The following is a 21,344-nucleotide window of genomic DNA, read 5'->3' as shown; positions in this document are numbered from 1 at the left end:
CTGATAGTTACCCATCTATCTGACTGAATATGCGGTATAATAACCTCTCTAAAGCTACTAACCATCATACTCTGTGCCTCCTGTATGATCCTCAGTGACTCTAACTGCCTCTTCAGCTGATCTAAGCAGTCTGATATGAGCCAGATCCAAACACTCCTCCAGTCAGCTATTTCTTAATCTCCCACAACTCTGATGGGGGGAGTTTTTTCAGCCAGAGAGTGGTGGATTTACGGAACCCATTGCTGCAAAAGGCTGTGGAGGCCAAATCATTGAGTGTATTTAGGACAATCTTAGGATCTTAAAAACAGAAAGAACTGCAGATGCTGTAAATCAGATAAAAATAGAAAATGCTGGAAAAACTCTGGCAATATCTGTGGAGAGAAATCAGAGTTAATATTGGCTTGGTGAACCTTCCTCAGATCTGATCCAGGTAGGATTTTGATTGGTAAGGCGATCCAAGAGTTCCAGAGAGATGACAGGAGAATGAGTTTGAGAAACACATCAGCCGTGATTGAATGAAGGAGCAAACTCAGTGGGCTGAATAGCCTCGCTCTGCTGCTATATGTTATCTCATTGCGCATTGTCAAATCATCATCAGTGTTCAAGAAGGTGACAGATGGCCAAACACTATCTCAAGACATCAAGATGAATAGAGGTACAGCAATATCTGAGAGAGTGTTCTGTTGCAGAGTGAAGATGGCACGCTGTTAGCTGGGAAGCATGGTGAATTCTGGCTGGAGATTGAAAATGGAAGCTTATTCACTGTGGGGAAGTATCAAGGCTGTGATGGTCAGCATTATTTCTGTCTCCAAACAAGCAAAGTCTTCCTTTGTCACCAAGGTATGAATTGAGCTATAAATATGTGCAATGATTATATTTTCTACCAACTTTTGCGGAGAAGAATATGTTTTAAACTTCCTGGTTTCAAGAACTTGCTGCATAATAGATTCATTTCCAAATACTGCTTTCATGGTTGCTGCTTAAGAATGCTTTGTGACATAGAGTTATAGAGATGTACAGCATGGAAACAGACCCTTCGGTCTGACTTGTCCTTGCCGACCAGATATCCCAATCCAATCTAGTCCCATCTGCCAGAACCCGGACCATATCCCTCCAAGCCCTTCTTATTCATATACTCATCCAAATACCTTTTAAATGTTGCAATCGTACCAGCCTGCACCACTTCCTCTAACTGCTCATTCCATACCTGTACCACCCTCTGTGGGAAAAAGTTGCACCTCTGCTTTCTTTTATATCTTTCCCCTCTCACCCCAAGTCTATGCCCTCAAGTTCTGGACTGCCCCACTCCAGGGAAGAAACTTTGTCTATTATCCTATCCATGCCCCTCATGATTTTATAAACCTCTATAAGTCACCCCTCAGCCTCCGACACTCCAGGGAAAACAGCCCCAGCCTATTCACCTCTCCCTATAGCTCAAATTCTTCAACTGTGGCAACATCCTTGTAAATCTTTTCTGAACCCTTTCAAGTTTCACAACATCCTTCCGATAGAAAGCAGACCAGATTTACACGCACTATTCCAAAAGTGGCCCAACCAATGTCCTGTATAGCCGCAACATGATCTCCCAACCCTGTACTCAATACTCTGACTAATAAAAGAAAGCATATTAAAAGCTTATGCAAGCTTTTTCATCTTCCCAGCCAATCTACATTCTCATTTCATAAAAGTGCTGACTGTCTCTAGGGTACAGGTCTCCTCCTCTTCTGAAGGTGCTGACTCTGACTGGGTATTGATTTTAATTTGATTTGCTGTTGTCACATGTACCAGATACAGTGAAAAGTATTGTTTTGTGTGTTGATTAGACAAATCATACCTTGCATAAGTATATCATGGTAACAGAACAGAATATAGTATTATAGCTACAGAGAAGGTGCAGAGAAAGATCAACTCTAATATGTCAGAGGTCCATTCATAAGTCTGATAGTAACGGGGAAGAAGCTGTTCTTAAATCTTCAGTGTTTTCAAACTTTTGTATTTTTTGCTTAATGGAAGAAAGTGGAAGAAAATATAACTAAGGTGGGAAGGGTCTTTGATTATATTGGCTGCTTTCCCAAGACAGTGGGAACTGTAGACAGAGTCAGTGGAAGGAAGATTGGTATAGGATTCCACTCTTAAACTGAAGGTGCTGAGCTGACATTCTTTGGGAAATAGGTCCCTCCTATCCTGAAAATGCAGTCTGTTACCGGAGTAATGTGTGTCATGATCCCAGCTGATAATGTTACTGGACAAGTGCACATCCTTATGTCTCTAAGTGAGACTGAAAACTGACTTGATAGATCATAATTTAGTTTGCTATGGTTTTATCGAGTGGTCTTACACTGAAACCTCAGCACAAAATGCTGTCAGTTTAGTTTTTAATTAATCAAAATAAACAAAGCAAAAAAAACCCAATAAACTATTTACTTATAAAACAAACTTCAAAAAACTTGAAACACAAGATAATATATGCTCCCATTAATCCCAAAGAAACCTCCTTTATAGATCTCAAAACATGTTGTTCAGTACTCAAAAGCATCCTTGTAAAATACTTAGAAAACAAAATCTCTTTCTGTGACACATCTATTGGCTTAATTTGACTGTGACTTCAACCTCCAGCCTGGAAAATCAAACATTTTCCTGGAGTTGTTATATACTTGACACTAAACTGTTCTCAGCTTCAAATAACCTCTTCAGGATTTTATCCAAACTCTTCTGGCATTGCAGTATTCGTAAACCCCTGACTTTGTTCTGTCTCTGTCCTTTTTCTGAAGCACTGTTTTATACTCCATCTTTATTCAAAAACGTCTGTAGAACTGGCCTGACTTGAAAATTTAAAAAATCTTTCCCTAGCTGTGGATACTTCCGCTGAGCTTAAAATAAATAATTCCTGACCTTCCAGAGCTTGTTTACCTTCTTTGGTCATAAAATTCTCCCAGTCTGCTCAAGACCCTATTATTCCTGAAGCTGATGCCCTCCAGCTGTTTTAAAAGAACCTACCATGGTTACAGTACTTCAATACTTAGAAGTTAATCATTAAACTCTTCAAGCACAGAATAAAACATATCTCTAATTTGAAAGTCAAAACCTAAAATAAATGATACTAAAAATACAAGATACTAAAATCACATAACACTATACATGTACGTTTAACAAAATAGCAGAAACATTTATTGTACAAAAAAAGTTTTTGTATCTGAAAAAAAATTGAAACAGACTTGTTGCAAAACAGCAGGAAAAAAAAGCAAACTTTTTACCCTTGGCAACTTTACAGATTCTTAAATCTCAGTAAAGAGTCACACTATATCCACTTTAAAGCTCATTGTTCAGTTGGCAGAACTAAATCAATTTCTTTTTGGCTAATTTCTGGGTTTTGTTTTATCAAATTTCTATGTTGAGATTCGTAAATTGTTAACACTGCTCATATAGTGTTTAACATGGGTTCCTTAAACGTATGTCACAGTGGCTGACCTTGTAGATGGTTTTGGATACTGGACTCCTGTCGCTAAACAACTGCAGTAGTCTTTTCTCTTTTACATTACTTTCTAGTGGACTGAGTTATTCAGCTCAAGGATTTTAAAGATCCTAATTAGATGCATGTAAACAAATCTTCAGACAATCTGGCACCATAGTTAGAACAGGAAATATGAAAATAAAATATTTTAATATGGATACCATAAAAATACAAATCAAACTTCAACCCATATACTGTTCTTGCACTTCAGAACCTAAGTTTCGAAATGATAACAATATATCATACATCTTCATCCTAGTAAGCACACTTCTCCTTTTCTCCTTTCACAATAGGAGAGCTTAGACAGTCTCCATCCAGGACCCTAGCTAATGTAGCACTGACCAGGTTTCAAAATTATATTTTATTCATAAAAGATATCTTTATTATATATAATCACAAATGCAGTTCAGTTCTGTACAATATATATCAAGGAAGCAAACAAACATTGGAGTTTGACTCTATTCAAAGAAACCAAAGACATCTCTTACACATACAAAACAATATTTACATGCATTTGAGCCACTAGGAGTGTCTGATGACTGAATAAACCCCTTTTAACCTCAGCAGACAAACCTCAGACACTGGTCTTTCCCCACTGCACCTTGGCAGCAACTGCCCAAACTTTAGTGTGTCCCTCAGCATATAGTCCTGGACCATAGAATGTGCTAATCTGCAACGCTCAGTCAATGTCAACTCCTTGTTCATCTATCCCAGAACTCCTTGACATGGGGTATTCTTCAGGAGAATCGACGTTTCGGGCATAAGCCCTTCTTCAGGAATGCGGAGGGTGTGCCAAGCAGGCTTACATAAAAGGTAGGGAGGAGGGACTTGGGGGAGGAGCATTGGAAATACGATAGGTGGAAGGAGGTTAAGGTGAGGGTGATAGCCGGAAAGAAGATTGCAGGTCAAGAAGGCAGTGCTGAGTCTGAGGGTTGGGACTGAGAAAAGGTTGGGGGGGGGCGGGGGAGGAGAATGAGAAAGCTGGAGAGTGTTCAGCCCCATGGCTTAACACTTTAACTCCCCCTCCCACTCTGCCAAGGACATGCAGGTCCTTGGCCTCCTCCATCGCACCTCCCCCAAATCCCTCCTCCCTACCTTTTATCTTAGCCTGCTTGGCACACCCCCCTCATTCCTGAAGAAAGGCTTATGCCCGAAACGTCGATTCTTCTGTTCCTTGGATGCTGCCTGACCTGCTACGCTTTTCCAGCAACACATTTTTAAGCTCTGATCTCCAGCATCTGCAGTCCTCACTTTCTCTTATGGGGTATTCTTCCCCAATGAACTCATCTTAACAACTTCAACTGCGTACCTTGGTGCCATTTCTAAAAAGGAATGACTGCTCATTTTAATGTAAGAAAATGTTGATTGTGGAATTGATTTGTGACATTCCAACATAAAGTTGTGTGAAAATGAAGGGACCTAGAAAAGTTACCTGTGCATGCTGTTTGTTGTGGTGTTCGGATGTGAACATAGGAGGTTTAGTTAGTAAGTTTGCAGATGACTTCAAAATTGGTGGTGTAGTCGACAGCGAAGAAGGTTATCTCAGAGTACAATGATCAGAGGGGCCATTGGGCTGAGGAGTGGCCGGTGGAGTTTAATTTAGATAAATGTGAGATATTGCATTTCAGTAAGGCACACCAGGGCAGGAATTAATGCAAGGGCCCTAGAGAGTGTTGCCGAACAAACAGACCTAGTGGTTACAGGTTCACAGTTCTGTGAAAATGGAGGCGCAGGTAGACAGGGTAGTGAAGAAGACGTTTGGCACGCTTGTCTTCATTGTTCAGAACATTGTGCATAGGAGTTAGGATGTCATAGTTGAGAGTGTGGTGCTGGAAAACTCTTGCCTCTAATCTCCAGCATCTGCAGTCCTCACTTTCTCCCAGTTTGGATTGTCATGCTGTGGCTGTACAGGACAGAGTTACCAACGACATAGGTAGAAAGAGGGGTAGGGATGTAAGTCAGGATTTCAGGGAGCTTGGATGGAAGCTGAGACCAAGAACAAACAGAGTTGTTATCTCTGGATTATTACCCATGCCGCGTAAAGTGAGGCGAAGAACAGGGAGAGATATCAGCTGAACACGTGGCTGCAGGGATGGTGCAGGAGAGAGGGTTTCAGATATATGGATAATTGGGGTTAATTCTGGGGAATATTGGACCCCTACTAACAATACGGTCTTCACTTGAACCAGAGGGGTACTAATATCCTGGGTGGGAAATTTGCTGATGCTATTCAGGTGGGTTTAAACTAGCTCAGCAGGGGGATGGGAACCGGAGGTGTAGTTGCAGTTCACAGCAGGATGAGAGTAGGGAGGGAATGGACAGGATTTCACAGTCACAGGAATGTGTTGGCAGACAGCAAGCTGTTTTGAAGTGTGTCTACTTCAATGCCAGGAGTATTTGGAATAAGATAGGTGAGCTTGCAGCATGGATAGGTACCTGGGACATTGATGCTGTGGCCATTTCAGAGACATGGGTAGAGCAAAGTCAGCAATGGATGTTGCAGGTTCCAGGGTTTAGATCTTTTATTAAGATTGGGGAAGGTGGTAAAAGAGGGGGAGGGGTAGCTTTGATTGTCAAGGACGGTGTAACAGTGGCTGATAGAACATTTGACAAGGACTTGTCTACTGAGGTGGTATGGGCTGAGGTTAGAAACAGGAAAAGAGAGGTCACATTGCTGTGAAGTTTTTATAGGCCACTGCAGAGTTCCAGAGATGTGGAGGAGAGGGTTGGCAAAACGATACTGGGTAGGAGTGAAAGGAACATGGTGGTCATTATGAGGGATTTTAACTTCCCCAACATGGACTGGAAATGCTCTAACTCTAGTACACAGATGGATCTGCTTTTGTCCGATGTGTGCAGGAGGGTTTCCTGACACAGTATATCAAAGGGCCGACAACAGGGGAGACCACGCTGGATCTGGTACTCGGTAATGAACCAGGCCAGGTGTTTGATTTAGTGGTAGATGAGCACTTTGGAGAGAGTGATCATAGTTCAGTTTAGTTTAGCGATAGATGGAGGAAGGGCAATTATAATGCGATTAAGCAAGACTTAGGAGGCATAGAATGGGGCAGCAAAATGCAAGGGGTGGGGACAATCGAAACGTGGAGCTGGTTTAAGGAACAGATATTGTGTGTATTTGGTAGGTATGTCCCTGTCAGGCAAGGAGGAAATGATAATGTAAGGGAACCATGGTTTACGAAAGAAATTGTAACTCTTGTTAGGCGGAAGAGGGAGGCTTATGTGACATTGAGGCGAGATGGTTCAGATGAAGCGAGGAAAGTTACAGAGTAGCTAGGAAGGATTTAAGAGAGAGTTAAGAAGAGCAAGGAGGGGACATGAGCAGTCTTTCGCAGGTAGAATAAAGGAGAACCCTAAAGCTTTCTGTAGGTATGTGAGGAATGAAAGGATGACAAAAGTTGGAATAGGGCCTGTCAAAGACAGAAGTGGCCAGTTGTGTGTGGATCCTGTGGAGATCGGAGAGGTGCAAAACGACCATTTCTCATCTGTTTGCAGTCAGGAAAAGGAGAATATTGTAAAGGAGAAAACTGAGATACGGGCTATTAGACTTGAAAGGATTGAAGCTATTAAGGAGGAGGTGTTATCAATTCTAGAAGGTGTGAAAGTAGATAAGTCCCCTGGGCTGGATAGGATTTTTCCGAGAATTCTCTGGGAAACTAGGAAGTAGATTGCAGAGGCTTTGGCCTTGATCTTTGAGTCGTCATTGTCTACAGGTTTAATACCAGAGGACTACATGATTGCAAATGCTGTGTTCTTGTTCAAGAAGGGCAGTAGAGATGGCCTAGGTAATTACAGACCAGTGAGCCATACGTCTGTTGTAGGAAAAAGTTTGGAAAGGATTATAAGAGAAAGGATTTATAATCATCTAGCAAGCAACGATTTGATTCTTCAAGGGCAGGTTGTGTTTTGCAAACCTCATTGAGTATTTTGAGAAGGTGACCAAGAATATAGATGAGGTTAGGGCAGTTGACGTAGTGTACATGGACTTCAGTAAAGCCTTTAATAAGGTTCCACATGGTAGGCTACAGGAGAAAATACAGAGGCATGGAATTGAGGGTGATTTAGCAGTTTTGGATTAGAAACTGGCTTTCTGTAAGAAGGCAGCGAGTGGTGGCTGATGGAAAATACTCAGCCTGGAGTCCGGTTACTAGCGGTGTGCCACAGGGATCTGTTTTGCACTATTGCTGTTTGTCATTTTTATAAACTACTTGGATGCAGGCGTAAGTGGATGGGTTAGTAAAAGACTAAAGTCGGTGGAGTGGTGCACAGTGTGGAAGAATGTTGCAGGTTGCAGGGAGACTTGGATAAACTGCAGAACTGGGCCGAAAGGTGGCAACTGGAGTTCAATGCAGATAAATGTGAGGTGATTCACTTTGGGAAGAATAACAGGAAGGCAGAATACTGGGTCAATGGAAAGATTCTTGGTAGTGTGGATGTGCAGAGGGATAAGTAAAAAATGAGGTCTGCAGATGCTGGAGATCACAGCTGAAAATGTGTTGCTGGTTAAAGCACAGCAGGTTAGGCAGCATCTCAGGAATAGGGAATTCGACGTTTCGAGCATAAGCCCTTCATCAGGATCCTGATGAAGGGCTTATGCTCGAAACGTCGAATTCCCTATTTCTGAGATGCTGCCTAACCTGCTGTGCTTTAACCAGCAACACATTTTCAGATGTGCATAGGGATCTTGGTTTTATTGGTAGAGGGATTGAATTCTGGAGCCGTGATGTCATGCTGAAACTGTACAAAACACTAGTGCGGCCTCACTTGGAATATTGTGTGCAGTTCTGGTCGCCCCATTACAGGAAGGATGTGGAAATATTTGAAAAGGGGGCAGAGGAGATTTACCAGGATGTTGCCTGGTCTGAATCGAAAGTCTTATGAGGAAAGGCTGAAAAACTTGGGTCTGTTCTCATTGGACAGAAGAAGGCTAAGAGAGGATTTAATAGAGACATATAAGATGATCAGAAGATTAGGTCGGGTGGACAGTGAGAGTCTTTTTCCTAGGATGATGATGTTTGCTTGTACAAGGGTGCAAATTGAGGGGTGATAGGTTTAAGACAAATGTCAGAGGCAGGTTCTTTACTCAGAGAGTGGTAAGGGCGTGGAATGCCATGCCTGCCAATATAGTTAACTCAGCCACATTAGGGAGATTTAAACAGTCCTTAGATAAGCACATGGATGATGATGATGGGATAGTGTAGGGTGATGGGCTTAGATTAGTTCTCAGGTTGGCGCAACATCGAGGGCCAAAGGGCCTGTTCTGTGCTGTATTGTCCTACATTCTATGTTCTATCAGCAAGGCCACCTTTACAATACTATGTACAGTTCTGGTCACCCTTTTGTTAGAGGTTAATAAATTCATGAGGGGCTTGGATAGGGTGATTATCCAAGGTCTGTTTCCCCTGGTGGGGAAGTCTGAAACTAGAGGGCATAGGTTTAAGGTGAAAGGGGAAAAGATTTAAAAAGGACCTGATGGGTAACTTTTTCCATGCAGAGGGTGATGGGTGTAAGGAGTGACCTACCAGAGGAATGGATGAAGTGGACAAGCCAGGCAACATAAAGTGTTGCTTTCTCCACTTCCTGATGCTGCTTGGCTTGCTATGTTGTTCCAGCCTCCTGCTTGTCTACTTTGGATTCTAACATTTGCAGGGTTGTTTTTGTCTCTGAGGAAGGGGTGGAGGCAGGTCCAATTACAATATTTAAAAGGCACCTGGGTGGGGATATGAATAGGAATTGTTTAGAGAGATATGGGCCAAGTGCTGGCAAATGGGAGTAGGTCAGATTAGGGTTCTGATGTGCATAGATGAGTTGGACCAAAGGGTGTGTATGACTCTGACAGTCTAGTTCTGTTTTTTTTCCCCATCCTATCCTCTGGTCCATTGCAGGGGTGGTTGAGGATGTATGTGCCCCTGGTGATATAAAGCTCCCTAGCAAGTCCCTGCCTCCTTGGGTTGAACCTACCATCTACAAGTCTGAGGAGGGAGCTCTGACCAAGCAGGCTGCTGCACCAGTGGGAGTTGGTGTAGAAAGTCCAAACATGCTCTCCATCGCAGTAAAAGTACATCACAACAGAAACGAGAGCAACATGAAGGTAACTTTTATGGTAATTTTTGTTTGTCGGTGCTACTGTGTAGTGTCTTGTGATGTTTCACGGCATTAAAAAAAACATATTAATACAAACTGTTCAAGGAGAAGAGGGTAAACATCAAAGTGGGCAGTTTTTAGTTGACATTGATGCATTTTCCTCTCTCTCTTGTTTCAGGAGATCCTGGTGGCTGTCGGGTTGCGTGGGGCCACCCTCCAGCATCGCAATGTGCCCCAAGGGCAGAGTTGGTATGAGCAGGTTAGCTTCACATCAGTCATCTCTGGGAGGGCTGAAGGCTGCCTGGTAACACACAGATTCTGAAAGAACTGTTTCACAGTGAAAGCATCAGATGTGGGAAATTAATTTGTACACAAGGGCTTTACTCTCCAGAATATGTGCATAAACTACAACTCCCTGCAATATATGTAGGATAGGATTAGAAGCCCTTTTGTATGTTGTAAGAGCTAAGACACCTTGAGTGTATTTTGGGGAATAGCAGTAGCCAAACAAGTTTGCATTCTGCACAGTGCACCCTGTGCAACAATTTTATGTTGTGTTTACTTGGAAAAACAGAGAAGATTTATGAGCCTTGGCTTTTATTGTTTCCTAAGGCATTGAAATAAATTTACAGAATGTTACCATGCTGGTGGATGCCAGTTCAGTCCATCATGCCTGTACCAGTTTCATTACCTAATGTCAGTCACCTCCCTTTTCCCCATGTCCCTGAACATGTTTTTACGCAGTAATCATCCAGTGCCCCTCTTGAATGTGGTAGCGACATGGAGGTCAAAACCTTCTGTAAATTAAAACCAAACACCCAGAAAAGCTCACCTCATAATCTGTAAAATATGAGAGTGAAGGAGAATTCCTTAATTTCCACTATTTAAAGGAAAATAACAATTTATTTTCCTCACTGATAGTGAACACTAAACAAAACTATTAATAAACTGAACACTCTTTCCCCCAATGAACAACTATCCCTTAATTCTATCAGTATGCTGTTCCAATAACACAATTATTAAGCATTGCATTAACTTAATCTCAAGTCCACACAGTGTGGAATGCTGTCTTATTCTCGTCTTCCAGTTCTGCTGTCTTCTTCCTGGGGCATCATCTTTTTATTGCGAGTATTTTCTTACAGGAATTGGTACCTTTTGATAGATAGTGCCTTCTGATTTCTTTGAGACCTTTTCATATCAGATGGGCAATTAGCTCTATGACAGTTACTGTGACCAATTTTCAAAATGCCCTAGTTTTATACGCCCCCAATATCGTTTCCTCTCATTGGTCTGATGTTGTCAAAACAATAAATTCAAACTCAATTGGGTTTTAGTATCTTAATTTAATTTAATTGGTTAAATTATGGCCAGCATGGTGGCTCAGTGGTTAGCACTGCTGCCTCAGCATCAGGGACCCAGGTTCGATTCCTGCCTTGGGTGACTGTCTGTGTGGAGTTTGCACATTCTCCCTGTCTGCGTGAGTTTTCCTCCGGGTGCTCCGGTTTCCTCCCACAGTCCAAAGATGTGCAGGTTAGGTGAATTGGTCAAACTAAATTGCCCATAGTCAGGGGTGAATATGGGGAATGGGTGGGTTACTCTTCGGAGGGTCAGTATGGACTTGTTGGGCCGAAGGGCCTGTTTCCATACTGTAGGGAATCTAATCTAATCAAATTTGAATTGTTGCCAAAACAGCAACCCAATTGTTACATGTATCTGTTTTGGAACAGCCCATCTCTTAGCTGTTCTGTTCTCCAGCTGTGGCTGTACTTTAAATTTATTTTAAAGTTTCAGAAAAACATTTTCTATCTTAAAAGTGAATGCATACTCTTTCGACTTCGTAATGTCTCAGTTGAACCTGCCGTTACCATACTTCCAGACAGTGCATTCTAGATCCTAACTACTTGCTGTGTGAAAAAAAAGTTGTTTCTCACATTGCTCTTGCTTGGTTTTCAAATCATTTTAAATAAATGCCTTGTCATTCTTGTTTCTTTTACAGGCTGAAACAGCTTCTCCCTATCTAATCTATCGAGCTCTTTCGTGATTTTGAAAACTTACATCAAATCTCCTCCTCTCCCAGGAGAACAGTCCCACCTTCTTCAGCACTAAAGTTTCTCATTCCAGAAGCCATTCTTGTAAATCGCTCTGCATCCTCTGTGATTCATTCACATCCTTCCAATAATGGTGCCCACTGTACACAGTACTCCAGCTGATGTCTAACAATTGTCTTACACGAGTTCAACGTCACCTCCTTGTTCTTGTACTCTATATTCCTCCTTTGTCATTCGGATGGACCATGGCTGATCTTTGCCTTGACGCCTTTTTCCCACACTATCCTCCTGTCCCTTAGTGTTTTCAAATATTACATGATAGCTCTGTAGGGCACATTTGAATGTATTTCTGCTATCTATTTCACTAGCTTCACATGTTGTAAAAAATCTCTCGCTAGGACCTCTTATTTTAGAAAGAGTATTGATGTCCCAGTATTTCCCAGATTTGTCATAACACAGAAGGAAGCGCAAGTATTCTGTGCCAGTGCTACTCTGACACTCCAACAAAGTGTAGAATTAGTGTCTGCCAACTTGCAGCTGGCTTCTACTTGGCCAGAAGGAAGCATCAGCAACAGGAACTCCAAATACCAGAAAGAAAATAACCTCATACTTATGCTGTATTTGTCAACACTTTACAATGAGGATGTTCCTTTGGTTCATGAACCCAACTAGTTCTGATCTGATTAAATCATTCAGTTGTATTTGAGAAGGAGCTGCATGTAAACTTGACATTGTGTTGTTAATTTAACGTTGTGACCATGCTAGATTTACATTGGCTTCAGAATCTGCCTTCCTCCCTCCCTACAGTTTGTGGATTTTCTGAATATTGCTGATGAACCAGTTTTGGGTTATGCTCACCCAGCAAATGAAACTACCTTTCACCTGCATCTCTGGAGCTGTGCCCTGGACTACAGGTAAACAACTTCGAAGGACAAGATTTCTCACCATTTATTCTGCTGAATACATCATTAAGGGGATATACAACAAGATTTAATGCATAATAAAACCTTCACATTATTACATCAAGCACTCCAGGATAAGACACATCATGGGGTTAAATAGAACATAGAAAAGTACAGGTAAAAACAATGACTGCAGATGCTGGAAACCAGATTCTGGATTAGTGGTGCTGGAAGAGCACAGCAGTTCAGGCAGCATCCGAGGAGCAGTAAAATTGACATTTCGAGCAAAAGCCCTTCATCAGGAATAAAGGCAGAGAGGCTGAAGGGTGGAGAGATAAGTGAGAGGAGGGTGGGGGGAGAAAGTAGCATAGAGTACAATAGGTGAGTGGGGGAGGGGATGAAGGTGATAGGTCGGGGGGAGGGTGGAGTGGATAGGTGGAAAAGAAGATGCTCGAAACGTCGAATTCTCTATTCCTGAGATGCTGCCTAACCTGCTGTGCTTTGACCAGCAACACATTTGCAGCTGTGATCTCCAGCATCTGCAGACCTCATTTTTTACGGAAAAGAAGATAGGCAAGTAGGACAAGTCATGGGGACAGTGCTGAGCTGGAAGTTTGGAACTAGGGTGAGGTGAGGGAAGGGGAAATGAGGAAACTGTTAAAGTCCACATTGATGCCCTGGGGTTGAAGTGTTCCGAGGCGCAAGATGAGGCGTTCTTCCTCCAGGCGTCTGGTGCTGAGGGAGCGGTGGTGAAGGAGGCCCAGGACTTCCATGTCCTCGGCAGAGTGGGAGGGGGAGTTGAAATGTTGGGCTACAAGGCGGTGTGGTTGATTGGTGCGGGTGTCCCGGAGATGTTCCCTAAAGCGCTCTGCTAGGAGGCGTCCAGTATCCCCAGTGTAGAAGAGACCGCATCGGGAACAACGGATACAATATCATTTATTTGGCCCACAATGTTATGCCAAGGATTATTCCCAATCCAAAATAAAATAACCTAACGTACACACCCCTCAACTCACTGCTATCCATGTGCATGTCCAGCAGTCGCTTAAATGTCCCTAATGACTCTGCTTCCACCACCACAGCTGGCAATGTATTCCATGCATTCACAACTCTCTGCATAACGAACCTACCTCTGACGTCCCCTCTATACCTTCCTCCTAATATCTCAAAACTATGACCCCCATGTGCCAGTCAGTCCTGTCCTGGGGAAAAGTCTCTGGCTATTGACTCTATCCATGACTCTCATTACCTGGTGTACCTCGATCAGGTCACCTGTCTTCCTTTTTCTCGCCAGAGAGAAAAGTCCGAGCTTATTCACCCTCACTTCGTAAGGCAAGCCCTCCTGTCCAGGCAACATCCTGGTAAACCTTCTTTGCACCCTCTCCAAAGCATCTGTATCTTTCCTATTATGTAGTGACCAGAACTGGATACAATGAGACCCTGTAGTCTCACCAGGGTCTTATAGAGCTGCAGCAAAACCTCGCGGCTCTTAAACTCGACCCCCCGTTAATGAAAACCAAAACACTAGTGCTTTCTTAACAACCCTATCCACTTTGGTGGCAACTTTGAGGGATCTATGCACTTGAACACCAAGATCCCCTCTGTTCCTCCACACTGCCAAGAATCCTGTTTTTAATCCTATATTCAGCATTCAAGTTCAACTTTCCAAAATACTTCACTTCACATTTATCCAGATTGAACTCCATCTGCCATTTCTCAGCCTAGCTCTGCATTTTGTCTATGTCGCGCTGCAGCCTGCAATAGCCCTCGATACTATTAACGCCAACTTTTGTGTCACCGGCAGATTTACTAACCCACCCCTCAACCTCCTCATCTAAGTCATTTATAAAAACTACAAAGAGCAGCGGCCCAAGAACAGAGACCTGAAGGACCCCACTCAACACTGTCCTCCAGGCAGTATACTTTCCATCTACAACCACTTTCTGTCTTCTGTCAGCCAGCCAATTCTGAATCCAGATAGCCAAATCTCCCTGTATCCCATACTTCCTAACTTTATGAATGAGCCTACTGTGGCGAACCTTATCAAATGCCTTGCTGAAGTAATACAGCATAAAACTTTGTACTGCCTCCATCAACCACTTCTAGGACAGAGATAGGTACAGCACGTGGTTAGAATACAGAGTAAAGCTCCCTTTACACTGTCCCCATTAAACACTCTCTGGGTAGGTACAACATTGGATTAGATACTGAATAAAGCTCTCTTTGTAATGCACTGGTAAACATGTGTGACACTAGTTAGGGTTCCTGTAAGTTGCTGCACAATCCCCAGTAAAACTGCTGCATGTCCATTAATTCCATCATCATTGATTGTACTTGAGGGTGTATCCTGGTAACCATTTGTACTGAGTAGGAAAATCTGGTAAGAAAGAGTGATGTCAGTTTTAGCCAGTTGTGCCTCTGAAGAGGCTGCCCCAGCAAAGGCTGTGTCAGGTTCCCTGTCCCAAGAGTAAGGCCTGGAGCTGGATCACTCTTGTACTCAGAATTTCAGGTGGTTCTTTTGGAATTGATCAGCTGAAGTTTCAAACGATGGACACGGCTGAAGCTGAAAGGGTAGGAAAGAAAATAAGGTGGTTGATGTCATACGGGATTTTGAAGGTTATGAGAGGAGAATGAATGGTTGATACGTTCCACTGTTTTGAAGACCAGAGAAAGAATGAGTTGGAGTAGCTGATGTAGTTAACACCTAAAATGTGTATGCTTGTGTCTGTTTTTCAGGCCACAATATTTACCAGTTAGAGCACTAGTCACTGTTGAAACCTTTACAATATCCAGTAACATTGTTCTGGACAAGTATTGCTCCACTCTCAGGTAAAGACTGACTCCTTCAAGATTACATAACCACTTTCTCTTTCTGCAAATTATCTATTTGTAATAAACTCTCTTGCATTTTTCAGAATTATTATTGATGATGCTGCATTGTACTTGTCTGAAAAATGTCATCTATCTGCAGTAAATTTAAAGAAAGGTGAGATTGCAATTATATCTAGCTTTAAAGGGGATATGTTCAGTTATGTAAGATATTAAAGGGAAAGGGTTCTTCAGAGAGGAAGTGAGAATCCGTTTTCTCAGGACACCGTAGGACCATAACATATCAGAGCATGATCAGGCCATTTGGCCCATCCAGTCTACTCCACAATTCGATTATGGCTGTTATGTTTCTGAAATCTATTCTTCTGCCTTCTCCATGTAACATGTGATCCCCTCACCAATCAAGAACCTATCTAATTCTGTCTTATATATAGTCAATGACTTGTCCTCCACAGCCCTCTGTGGCAATGCATTCCACAGGTGAAATTTTTCCTTATTTCAGTTCTAAAGGGTCTTCCCTTCACTCTGAGGCTGTGCTGTCAGGTTCTAGTATTCCCTGCCAGTAGAAGCATCTTCTCCACTTCCACTCTATCCAGGCCTCTCAATATTCTATACGTTTCAATGAGATCTCCCCTCATCCTTCTAAACTCCATCGAGTACAGACCCAGAGTCCTCAGTTGCTCCTCATATGACAAGCCCTTCATCCCCAGGATGAACCTCCTATGGACCCCCTCCAACACCAGCATGTTCTACCTTAGATACAGGGCCCAAAACTTCTCTCAGTATTCCAAATGTGGTTGGACCAAAGCCTTATACAGCCTCAGCAGTACATCTCTGCTCTTGTATTCTAGCCCTCTTGAAATGAATGCTAACATTGATTTGCCTTCCTAGCTGCCAATTGAACCTACATGTTAACCTTAAGAGAATCCTGAATTAGAACTCCCAGGTGTCTCTGTGCTTCAGATTTCCAAGCTTTTCCCAATTCGGAAAAAGTCTGCACCTCTATTCTTTCTATCAAAGTGTATAGCCTCACACTTTGCCAGATTGTGTTCTATCTGCTACTTCTTTGTCCACTCTCCTAGCATGTACAAGTCCTTCTGCAGCCTCCCCACTTCCTCAGCGCTTTCTGTCCATCCACCTATTTTTGTGCCATCTGTAAATTTAGCAACACTGCTCTCAGTTCCTTCGTCTATATCGTTAACATATAACGTGAATAGTCGTGAAGACCACAGGGAACTTGGTTGCTGTTAGATTTTTATTGGCTGACTGTCAATGTGTTACTATGAAAGACAAAATCTGTTCACCAGGTTCAGTCAGTCCAAATTATTTATTCCAGATTACGTGCGTGTCCTGGACATGGGGTTACTGGAATTCCAAATAACAGCATCAAAGCAGACTGCAGAGGCAGAGAGGGTGAGGGAGACTTTCGGCATTTTGGTTGTTACTGTGTCAGATTGTTCATACTTATTGGGTTCTCCAATGTACTTTACTGCTTTGTCAATTTCAGCCCCGGTTTGAGCTTCGATGCGCAAGTGATGTCATCCATATCCGGACGTGTTCTGATTCTTGTGCTGCCCTTATGAACCTCATCCAGTATGTGGCGAGTTACGGTGACCTACATCCACCTTGCAAATTCCAGGCCACTGCAGGAACAGCAGCTCAGAGAAGCAGGGTAATCAAAATATATTTACAATAATTTATTTTCAATACTGTCATTGGGTTTGGCATTGCTGGCTATGCCAGGATTAATTGCCCATCCCTCTTCAAGATTTTGAGAAAGCTGGCTTATTCACAGGAATCTAGCTGATATTGTTATGGTGGACAAGTCAGGTCCCAGGCTGAAACCTGGTTTGATAAATTAGAATTTGTTTTGGTTTTGTATTGCCCATTCCTGGTTGCCCTTGAGAAGATGGTGGTGAGCTACCTTCTTGAACTGTGATAGTGCAGTTGGTGTAGGTCCCCAAAGCTATTGGGAGGGAGTTCCAGCATTTTGACCAAGCACCAATGAAGGAGCAATGATATACTTCCAAATCAGGATGATGCGTGACTTGGAGGGAAACCTGCATCTGGTGGTGTTCCCATGTATCAGCCGCCCTTGTCCTTAGTGGAAGCAGTCATGAGTTTGGAAGGTGCAGTCTAAGGTACATAGAACATAGAAAAATACAGCGCAGTACAGGCCCTTCGGCCCTCGATGTTGCGCCGATCCAAGCCCACCTAACCTACACTAGCCCAATAACCTCCATATGCTTATCCAATGCCCGCTTAAATGACCATAAAGAGGGAGAGTCCACCACTGCTACTGGCAGGGCATTCCATGAACACTCAACTCGCTGAGTAAAGAATCTACCCCTAACATCTGTCCTATACCTACCTCCCCTTAATTTAAAGCTGTGTCCCCTAGTAACAGCTGACTCCATTAGCGGAAAAAGGTTCTCACCGTCAACCCTATCTAAACCCCTTGGTGAATTTCTACAGTGCATCTTGTAGATGGTACACACTGCTGCTACTGTGTGTTGGTGGTAGAGGGAGTGAGTGTTGACTGCAATCAACAGTGAAAATCTCCACTTTTGGCATTACTTTAAGGAACTCCTGCAGGGTATCCTGGGCCTCAGATGAGTGATATCCAACAGCCATGACCATCTTTGTATGCGCTGGTATGACTCCAACCAGAGGAGAGATTTCCCTGACTCCCTCTGACTCTAACAGAAAGTGAGGACTGCAGATGCTGGAGATCAGAGTTGAGAGTGGAGTGATGGAAAAGCACAGCAGGTCAGGCAGCATCTGAGGAGCAGGAGAACCAATACTTTGCTCAGAATTCTTGGTGCCCCACTTGGCCAAAAGCAACCTTGTTGTCAAAGACTGGCTCTTTCACCTCATTTCTGGAATTCAGCTCTTTTAAACAAAGGAGTCTGGAGCTGATGACTGTGACCTAGTTCAAACTGGGTGTCAGTGAGCAGGTCCAGTTTGTGCGTGTGTGTATAGCCATAGAGCCATGATAGAATGATAACGGAGTTATTGATTAATTACAGTGATCAAGTGTATAACAGATCCAGACACAAGAGGAGGAAACCTCCAGTCAGGCCAAGGTTTGGGAACCTCAAGTCCACAGTCACTTGTTCTCTTTCACTGCCCTCATCCCCCAACTGTAAACCACTCTTGCCCCATTTCACGTTGACCTCAGTAAACCTTTGTCATTCTGTTGCCTGATGGATTAACCGTAGCAATGTCTCCTACTCAGGCTGGTTCAGGTGACAGTGCTCCCTGCCGAACCTCTGGCCTTGCTGAAGCCGAGCAGAAGCTCCTACGGGACCTGATGATCGATGCGATGGAAGAGATGGATATCCCACCGTCTTCGCCTCCTACTACTCAAGCCTCACAGCACTCAAATGGTGAGTGGAGAAGGCAGGTGGGCCAAGTGAAAAGCTGCAAGTGCTAACCATTAAACAGGAAGAGGCACTGAGTTTAGTCAGCTGTAAACTGATATCTTTTATGACGCTCCTTATAGCCTACTTCTTTAACCTGGTCTCTTTATAACATCTTCCAACCTGCAAACTCTTGAAATCTCTCTGTTCCTCCAATTCTGACCTGTTGTATATCCTCAAGTAGCCAAGTGTGCAGTCACCTGTCTTGCTCTGCAATTCCCTTCCTAAGCCCCTCTACCTCTCATCCCTTAAAACTGGCCTCACGGATAGTTACCTATCCTCCTATCTCCTCACATAACTGTGCCAAACTTAGTTAAAAGTATGTCATATCTTGTTTTACTGTTTTAAACACGATCATTTGAAACAAAGATCAACCATCTTCTTTTGACCTTTTCTGTTACCTTTCAAAGTAACACAAGAATGATGAGTTTAATTGGTCTTTCCCGACCTTTAGGGATCTACGATGACCTCATTCACGAGCGTGAGCCAGCTCGGTCTGACCTGTTTCTGTTCCCCGATGAGAGTGGAAGTTCTTCACAAGAACAGAGCCCAAGTTCCACCATGATCTTCCCTGAACATCATGCAGTCTACCCCTCCTTCCCCAGCGAGCAACCCGAGAGTGAGGACTTCTGTATCCTGGAGGCACCAAAAATGGCAATCATGGTAAGTGCTGAAAGGGAAAAAAAGAATTGCTTTGAGGAGCTTCTAATGTTTAAAGGAAGATCTAAAGGATGCTGCTGAGTTTCTGCAGCAATTTCTGTTTTTGCTTGTTTCAGATCTCCAGCATCCACAGTTCTTCCTTTTATACATATGGTGGATGTTAGTACATTATATAGGTTGCCACAGTTCAGGAAAACTACTCACTATCGCCCACTTAAGACCAATTAAGAATGGACAACAGAAGTGCTGACATAGCCAACTCACACCTCGTGAGCAAATGTTTAAAACAAGCGGCTGCTGCAGTTCTTTATATTTACCTAGTAGTGATGATGTTTTAAAATGCTTAATTTCCTGTCCAGCCCTTTGCAACATCCTGAACTCATCGAAATACAAGTCTTTCCTAATTGAGATCAGTAGGGGAAGTGCTGCACCTGAGGTTGAGTGAGGGACTGGAATCAATAGTAGTACCTCATGTTCCTGGTGACCATCAAGTAACTCCAGCTGAAATTTATTTTATTCAAACATGGAACATGGGTGTTGATGGCTGGGCCAGCTTTTAGTGCCTGTCCTAGTTACCCCTTGAGAAGGTGGGGGTGAGCTGCCTTGAACTGCTGCAGTCCCTGTGCTATAGGTAGACCCACAATGCCCTTAGGAGGGAGTTCCAGGACTTTGACTCAAAGACCCAGAACGAATGGCGATATATTTCCAAGTCGTGATGGTGAGTGGCTTGGAGGGGAACTTGCAGGTAGTGGGTTTTCCCACGTATCTGCTGTCCATCTAGATGAAAATGCCTGAGTTATTTGTCTTTCTGGCAGAGAGAGACTGAGCCTGTCGTGAGGATGTTGAATTCTGGACCGATCCTCATCAAAGATGACTACTTCTCACAACCAGTGAAGAAGCTGGACACAAGCAAATCCCCACTGCACCTTCCAGTCCCTGAGATCCGATATGTGGTGAAGGAGATCTCGGTTGTCTGGCACCTATATGGAGGAAGGGACTTCGGAACTGCCCTGTCTGCACGTTCTCCTGTGAAAAGCGTAACGTATGTTTTTTATCATCGCTGCTGCTGATCGTGTTTAATGTATTAGTAGTTTCATGAAAGTCACACAGGACCAATGTGTTTTAAGTTTTGTAATTATCATATCCTCAAACTCCTATCAGCAGTGACAGGTCTGTACCCACTTGTCCTTCGATACTGAAAGTGATCTCTCTGAATTTTGAATTCCAGAACATTTACAACAGATAAACTATTTTAGATTATTTGCATAGTTGAAAGGATGAAATTAACTGACTAGAATTAACCCAATCTTGAAATCCCAGTGGCAGGTCTAAAACATAACGGAAAATTAACAATCCAATCTGATATCAGGATCCAAGTGACCAACATCAGTAAGACCTACCACACTGAGTTCCTATAGCACCTGCTGAGTCAGTCCACATCATTAACATTCTGTTGATATCCAATTAAAACCCTAATATCAGCCAGGCAATGGATTGTCCCCAGGTCAAGCTACAGTCCATACAGCAGCCATCATTGTGTCCGTTGTAGATTGTATGATTTGTATATATTTTTAATATCGTCTAAGTTTGGACTTTTGAATTCTGATTTAATGATGTGGCATTTTTCTGTTTCTGAAGAGTTTAATGATTGACTTGTCGGTACTTCTGCAGCCATAATAAATTTTTAACAACCACTTGAAAGAGTTGCTTTCAGATCTAATGTGTTTTATTTAATTTGGGAGAGTATGTGATGGAGCAATATTTCTGTTAGGACATAAAGATTTCTGTGAGAAACGTAAGGAATTTTATTAAAGCTTAAGGAAAACACCCATAGCTTGAAAAAGATATTTAGTTTTGAGCATGAAAAAGG

At 42.9% G+C, this 21,344-nt stretch overlaps 1 protein-coding gene across 4 annotated transcripts in view; it reads left to right on the top strand.

Annotated features, from left to right (window-relative positions):
• Positions 1-21,344, top strand: part of LOC132818447 (autophagy-related protein 2 homolog B-like) — a 114,316-nt gene that overhangs the window by 55,092 nt on the left and 37,880 nt on the right. For all 4 annotated transcript variants that reach the window (XR_009644993.1, XM_060829518.1, XM_060829520.1 and 1 more), the window contains exons 21-31: positions 690-840; positions 9,415-9,620; positions 9,792-9,872; positions 12,469-12,575; positions 15,300-15,392; positions 15,479-15,549; positions 16,729-16,805; positions 16,900-17,064; positions 18,631-18,781; positions 19,269-19,477; positions 20,290-20,516. Coding sequence is in view for 3 of the 4 variants with exons in the window: in XM_060829518.1 (XP_060685501.1) it covers positions 690-840; positions 9,415-9,620; positions 9,792-9,872; positions 12,469-12,575; positions 15,300-15,392; positions 15,479-15,549; positions 16,729-16,805; positions 16,900-17,064; positions 18,631-18,781; positions 19,269-19,477; positions 20,290-20,516 (1,538 nt within the window). In the remaining variant the exon portion in view is untranslated. The remainder of the gene's footprint in view (positions 1-689; positions 841-9,414; positions 9,621-9,791; positions 9,873-12,468; positions 12,576-15,299; positions 15,393-15,478; positions 15,550-16,728; positions 16,806-16,899; positions 17,065-18,630; positions 18,782-19,268; positions 19,478-20,289; positions 20,517-21,344) is intronic.

This window comes from Hemiscyllium ocellatum, chromosome 8, assembly GCF_020745735.1.
Source record: "Hemiscyllium ocellatum isolate sHemOce1 chromosome 8, sHemOce1.pat.X.cur, whole genome shotgun sequence".
Taxonomy (NCBI): domain Eukaryota; kingdom Metazoa; phylum Chordata; class Chondrichthyes; order Orectolobiformes; family Hemiscylliidae; genus Hemiscyllium; species Hemiscyllium ocellatum.
This window is presented reverse-complemented; position numbering and strand designations above follow the sequence as displayed.